The following is a 7,410-nucleotide window of genomic DNA, read 5'->3' on the forward strand; positions in this document are numbered from 1 at the left end:
AATTGTGTGACCTTTTATCAGTCTGCTACTGAATAATCATCACATAATCAAATCGTCAGAGGACAGGGAAATATACAAAATATTCTATGAATGTATTATATTTTATTTTACAACGAAAAAATTAACATATTTATCATGAATGGAAAGTCATACATTTATCATTATTAATAAAATATTTGTTCAGGTCCACATCAAATGAAACTGACAAAACTCTCATCTCCCATAATGCATTGCCCGTTTACCACAAGCTGCCAACTGAGTTCTTTACCAATGCAAGTAAACTACGAGATGCTCTTTTTGGAAAGGGAGCACCCCTTCAGCTTACTTTATTAATTTCTATAAGGTAGGTAAAATAGTTTATTTACAACTATTTTCCAATATAATGGGTCCTCGGCAACATGTTTGTTATAACGCATGTTATTATGGATGAATAGCGAGCTAACTCCAGCTAGCTAGCTAAAGTCGGGTTGTCAACACAGTCGCTGGCTAACGTTAGCTGTGGTTATATTGCGGCTTTGTTTACACACTGTTTACAAAGGCCTGGATGCAAGTAGCTAGCTAGCCACTAACCAGCTATCGTAATCAGTGCACTCACCTGCAGCAAGGAACGACGAAGGGTAGGTAACCGGTACTACGTTGAACGGGCAGCTCCCATTTTTCTCTAGTAACGACGTTAGAAAGAAATAATATTTCAGAAATTGATTCTATCTCGAAATGGTATCACGCAATGCGACCTTACATTTTGTAGACTGAATTTGCTGTCACGAGTTGCAAATTAATAATAATCATCAATAATAATATTAATGCTTGGTTTAACGATAAATTGTTGTTATAGTGATGCATTAATAGTACAGATGTAGGATCTTAACTTGATCACCCTTTGTTGCTGAGAAATTTCCTGCACGGCAGGAAACACAAACTTAATAGTGTATTCAAGGTTGTAAAAGGCTTCTAACGTTTGTAATTTAGCTTTAAAATGTCTTGACATGATTTGCCCTAATCAAAAACGTACCAATCCCTACAAAACATGTTCATTGATTATAATCCACATAGCTAATAATTCACATTTCCTGTTGCTTCATGATAATGTTCCTGCTGTAGCAAACTGCCTCAAAGTAAAATCCTACGTCTGTAGCTATTGTGTAGAAAAGCTGCTTTTGAAATCCTACCTATATAGGCTAGGTTTGAAGTTTGCCTACTGAAGAACCTATGGGCTTAACCGTCTTTGTGACTGTATTTGTCTTAAGGTTATGGAGCTGTCGTCTCAAGACCCTCATCCTATGGCTTTGGATCTCTCAAAGAGATGTGGGAAGAGTCATCTGAATCCCAGGACCACAGAGGTTCTGGACCTAATGAAGAAGCCCAGCTGGCACAGCATCACTGACGACCATGTGTCCATGCCCTGCATGCAGCTCCTCTCTGAGAAAACACTAACAGACACAGGTGTCAGACTTTCCTACGGGACTAGGACTTGTGTTCGCTCCCCCCTTTTACATAATGGTATGGACAGAAGCTTACGGGACTCGGGGTTGTACGAGCCACACCCTACAGAGAGCCTAAATGCAGAGAGTCCCATTTCTGAAAGTATTGAGGGAGATGAGAGTCAGAGTGACTCTGATGTCATTTTGCTTGTTTCCAGTTCTAAGGAAGCACCCTCACCTCAGGACTATTTAGACAGGGGATCTGTTAGTCCCTTAGTGGATTCTCCGTCCCCTGGCGCTGTCTCTTTGGGTGAAGCTAAAGGTTGTTTTCTACTGCCCCAGACACTGAGTTGCCCCAGTCCTGACAATACATATTCAGAGGATTCATCTGAAAGCACAGAGGAGATGTCAGTGAATGCAAAACCTGTTCTTAACCTGTCGGAATTAGCCGCTGTGTATGGGAAATATGTCAGGTCTCCTGTGGATATCTCAAGTGATGATAGTGATGTCATTGAAGTTCCCATCACCAATGAAAAGAAAAAGATTCACACTTTACCTGTTTGTCTTCAAAATGAGAAAAGTCTGACAGGTGAAGCTAGTAACATTGTAAAAAAAATCCTTTCTACACATTCTAGAACAATACAGCCTGGGGTCAGCTCTCAGAAACTCATCAACAATGTCACTCGCCATCATTCAAAATTACATACCAAAAACTCAAGTAGAGTATTACCCAAGGAACATTCTGGCAACACAATGGACTCAAAAGAGAAGCCATCTAGTTCAGAGGATGAGTCTTGGTTACAGCCAACTGTCTACCTGTACAGGTGTGTCATAGAATCTGATGACTCTGATGTGGACCGTCGGACAGTTCGACAGGACCCCTCTGAGAGCCTACGTTCCTCTAGAAGGCCACAGAGAGGATCATCACCTGCTACAGAGTCAAGGACCAAGGCCACACATGTGGAAGACACCCAACTGGAGTGGACAAAGCCCTCCTCACCCTGGAGCAAAAGGTCAGGAACCAAGCAGAAAACCCACCAGAGAAGCCCAGCAAAGCAAGCCTCAAGTAGTAGAAAAGCAGCAGCAAGTAAAACAAAACGGAGGAGGGAGAAACACAAACAAGCCGGCTCATCCTCCATGTTCTCCCATGAAGAGGCAGAAATCAAGCTGAAATATGCAAACTACAAACAGGACAAAAGGGCCAGTAAATCAGAGGACTTTTGCCCTTTTGTGCACATGGAGCAGAGGGAGTACTCTGCTTGTACAGTGATCAACGATCAGCAGGAGGAGAAGGATGTGAGGCGGAACAAAGGACAGCAACAACAACCAACTGGGTCTTTGTCTGGTGTCGTTCCTAAGACGTCTTGTTATCGTCTGGGTCGCCTCAGCTCAAAGAGTAAGTGTCAGCCCCTAATGGTGTGCTGCCTGTGTGGTGGGTCTGCTAATGCTGTGGGCCTAGGGGACCTACACGGACCTTACTATCCAACTGAATCTGCTTTGGAGGAACAAGGCAAACAGCAGGCCCAGAGGGAAGAATTCAAGGACAGTGAACTGTCTGTAGATTGTAAGATAGGCCTATGTGGTCAGGTAGGGGAGAATGGGTTACATGAACTGAGCAATGTGCCTAGAGTAGAGGCTGTAGTTGATGACTGCTGCATCACAGTCAGTGATAGTGAAAGCTCCACATTGCCTTCAGCCAAAAAGCTCAGAACAAATGGCTGCGTGATGGACGGCCACAGTCTGCCTGTGGTGCCCCACAACACCAATGAATGCTGGATCCACGAGGACTGTGGCATATGGTCCACAGGTGTTTTCTTGGTTAAAGGAAAGCTCTACGGCTTGGAGGAGGCTGTTCGGTTCGCCCAAGAAACAGTGAGTCAAATTCAACGATACCTCTTTGTTTGAGATAATGTGCTTGCGTATTCCGGGTGCAACATAGATGAGAACATAACTGAATAAGGTCAAACTGAAGCAGCTCAGATAGACAGAGGACCATTATGCTTGTGACTAGGTAACACACAGTGCCTTTCTCCTTCACTGTTTCCTTGGCCTCTCATATACAGCTTTATGCAAACATGCTTTTTTACATGTCCTTTCTTTTCCAGGTGTGTTCAACATGCCACGCAGCAGGTGCAACCATGGGCTGCTTCCAGAAAGGGTGCCCCAATAAGTACCACTACTGCTGTGCAGCTCAGTCAGGTGGGAAGCTGTCCTGCTCTGCCTATGTACAATTATGTCAATGAAGAAACATTGTGTTGACTAAATGTTTTATTTTCTATCTATCTTTGCAGGCTGTGTGCTTAATGAGGAAAACTTCTCCATGAGATGTCCAAAGCACAAGGTAGATGTAGCAGTTGTCATTCCAGCAGTACCTGGTAAAATAACAAAACACAGAATGTTTAAGGAAATATATGTACATTTGTGAATAGCTATCTTACTAACATTTACAAATGTAGGTGTAATGATTAATAAATGGTGAGCAAACTGTTTGTAAATGCCTTATAAATGGTTTATTATGGACCCTTAAAATATAGGGTTGCCTAAAGATCATTACTTTTTGATCTGAGATCTAGGCTATTAGCGCAGTGTTTCTGAAATATTGCACTTTTGTCCTTTCCAGAATAAATCATTCAGAGGTGTGAACATGCCAGAAAACAGATGACAGGAGAGAAGGAATTGGACACCATGGAAGGTATGTGATTTTCTATGCCCTTGACATGTTACATTCATCATGTGAGACCAGACGGTTTAAAATGTACTAACTATAGATGTGTGTCCTTTGGAAGAGCTCCGGGTTTATTTGTAAACAGGACGGTATTTAGTCATTGATGCTCATCAGTCAGACTGTGAGAGATCTGTGATTGTGCATCATGTTAGAGCTTGTTTTAGTGTTTGGAACAGCTAGGCTTCCCTAAGACTGTTGATTTAATTGTTTTCTCCACAAATAAGTTGAGCATCTTTACCCACAGTATGTTTAAAACAGGATTTAGGGTAAGATTTGACTATTGTTCAAAGTGACATCTAACTCAAACAAGTTCGTGCTAATGATCCTCTGGAGCACGTTGTTCCCAAACTGGGTCGGGACCCACTTGTGGGTTGTGGCAGGGGTCCAGGTGGGTCGTGGGATTACATTTTTTGTCCATTGCATTTTTACCAAAAAACATGTAAATAAATTGATGATACATTTTTGGGATAGAAAAATGCTTTATGTGAATTTAAATGATTAAAACCAAAAGAAAATATGTAGAAAATATAATGGACCTACATATTTGTAAATAATAGCCTATAATCTTTGAGCTAGACAACCAGGCCCCATTGATTTTGTTATAATGTTTGAGCTGTAGGAATACAGCACTAATCTGTCAAAATGTGTAGAATTGCAGGAAATGTGCTTAAGATCTGCCACATTTTCTCCCAGCTCCATTGCAACATGTATACAATTGCAGAACAACATCTTCTTTATAAAGCAACATTTATTTAAACTTCACGGCAAAATGTGTAGAATTGCTGGAAATTAGCTTCAAAACGTAAAATGTTTCTCTCCACTGCCAGATTAGATTTTTTTACTTATTGTTTTTATACTGTATTTTTGACTTGTTCTGTCTGTGTATGTTTTTTCACAGCTCAAACACTTAAGGTGGATTGCAAAGCTAAAATGTTTGGGAACATTAACATTTACATTTTAGTCATTTAGCAGACGCTCTTATCCAGAGCGACTAACTGGAGCAATTAGGGTTAAGTGCCTTGCTCAAGGGGAAAACGTTGAAAGATTTTTCACCTAGTTGGCTCAGGGATTCAAACCTGCCACCCCCTGCTCTAGAGGATTCCAAATTCAATTTGGATTATTAGTTGATTAAGGAACACACACACAATCTACAGTGTCCGTTTGACAGGGATTGTGCACAGAAATGTCAGAAAAGCCATGATAATTACTTTGAAGTTTAAAGAGGTTTGAATTCCATATAAGAATCCTAACAGGAAGGTTTAGAGGTACAGCCAGTCGCTCTGCTGTTGATGAGTGCAGGTAGACCTTCCCTCAGTGAGATGAGCTGTGTGGAACATGAGAACCTACCTAGTGATTGGGACCCTGGCAGGACAAGGTGTGAAAAAGAAATGACACTGATTTGCCAACTGTGCTAAAAGAATATCCTCAATCTGCTGCAAGGGCTTCTGGGTTAACATTCATAGCCTACCATGTTGAAACTAATTTGATGTTCTCTGCAGTTGTAAAAATATATATTTTAGCCCGAGATAAATGAGTGAATGTGGTGCAGAAAGTATGTACTTTCACACCCATGTCTATTTCAGTGTGTGACCCTAGCTACTATATAGCTGTACTGTAAACTTGAGCAACTGATTATTTTTGTCCAATTCTATAACAGTATCACTGTTCCCTTGTGTTTCCCTGACAGCTAAACCCCATTGGCAGCAGCCATCGGATAGATACTCTCCTTCACCCCAGAGAAGAGGCTGTGGAAGAACTGCAACATTCTATTCATGTTTTCTTTTATCTCTTGAATGTTTACATTGAGTCCATGTTACTTTAGTATTATTAATGATTCTGAATTGATTGTACCAGTGAAGCCAAATGCTCTTATTGTGTGTCTGCCTGCAGATGGCCGTAGTCTTTTTGGCCCATCTCCACTGTGGAAGCTTGAGAGTTGTGTTGCCAGGTTTTGTTGTGCTGTTTGCTTTGTTGAAAGACCAAAATGTTTTATTTTGTTTAAGTTTTATATCTATGTTGGTCTTTTTACCTTTTAATACTGAATTGACGATTGACATGTTTTTGTGTTCACAATGTGTGACAGACTTGCTATTGTTTCCTTATTTGATAGGAACCTTTATTTAATAGGAACCTTGAGAGGACAATAGTTGAGTTCAGTATTCATCCTAATTAACAGTGATTGAAAGGCCAACCAGTCACTCCCCTGATAATATGACTTGTTTTGCAAGATTGCTACTTTGAAATTCAGATTTCTGTACGTTACTATAAGGATTTTTGCATCTCAGATTATCCTGGTGGTATGCTTTGGTAATCATTCGGAACTAAAGGGCAACAGAGGAAGTGATGGATCTCCAGAAAGGCTTCTGTGGCTGCGCTTACACAGGCAGCCCAATTCAGATATTTTTCCCACTAATTGGTCTTTTGACCAATCACTTCAGATCTTTTCGCATCAGATCTAGTTCAGATCTGATTGGTCAAAAGACCATTTTAGTTAAAAGAAATATCAGAATTTGGCTGCCTATCTAAATTCAGTCATAAAGGCATATTTATTTTCTATTTATGATTTAATCATGTTGTGCATATTTATTTATGTAATGTTCAGCTGACATGGTGGTAGTGCTGCTCAATGAGGAAAAGGTACAATGTCTGTTTTGCACAAAGTTTGCAAAGGTTGGTACATTCAACCCACTGGGCACACACTGGTTGAATCAACGTTGTTTCCACGTCATTTCAATTACGTTGAACCACTGTGGAATAGACGTTGCATTGACGTCTGTGCCCAGTGTGAAGTGATTTTGAATTTGACCTGATATCATTGGCTCCAGAGATTATGATTTTATACTGGGTTCTGTTAATGCAGTCCATTAAGGAAATGTATGGGTGTTCCAGTCTTACATATGTGTGAGGAAGAGATGGCTGACACATGGAATTAATTGTCTGTAACAGCTTGTAACTGTTGCCTTTTTGTCACCTGTTTGAATAAAATCGGACATTCCTGTGTACGTCACCTGTTTTAAGATGTGATAATTTTTATCATAATTCATCTCTTTTATTAGAGGTATCCATGATTCAGTAGCCGTGATTCAGTGGGACAGGTTAGGTTAAGATATTCTGTATAAAAAATGCTCGAACATATGTTGAACTTGTGTTGCATTCAACAAAGGGAAGTCTGGATGTATCCGTGCTGTTTATGTTCTCTTTATGTAAGTACAGTAATTGTCGATAACTGCCCTATTCTAGACTGCTACTGTCATGTTGAACCAC

General features: G+C 40.5%; 1 protein-coding gene across 1 annotated transcript; it reads left to right on the plus strand.

Moving 5' to 3' along the window:
• The first annotated feature begins 215 nt into the window (after positions 1-215).
• On the plus strand, positions 216-7,153 carry LOC110486616 (uncharacterized). Its single transcript, XM_021558358.3, has 6 exons — positions 216-343; positions 1,248-3,293; positions 3,527-3,620; positions 3,713-3,762; positions 4,042-4,113; positions 5,834-7,153. The coding sequence occupies exons 2-5, from the start codon at positions 1,251-1,253 to the stop codon at positions 4,081-4,083; spliced, it is 2,229 nt and encodes a 742-aa protein (XP_021414033.3). The 5' UTR covers positions 216-343; positions 1,248-1,250; the 3' UTR covers positions 4,084-4,113; positions 5,834-7,153.
• The last annotated feature ends 257 nt before the right edge of the window (positions 7,154-7,410 follow it).

The sequence above is a fragment of the Oncorhynchus mykiss genome, chromosome 13 (genome assembly GCF_057628025.1).
Source record: "Oncorhynchus mykiss isolate SJ-2025 chromosome 13, ASM5762802v1, whole genome shotgun sequence".
In the NCBI taxonomy this organism is placed as follows: domain Eukaryota; kingdom Metazoa; phylum Chordata; class Actinopteri; order Salmoniformes; family Salmonidae; genus Oncorhynchus; species Oncorhynchus mykiss.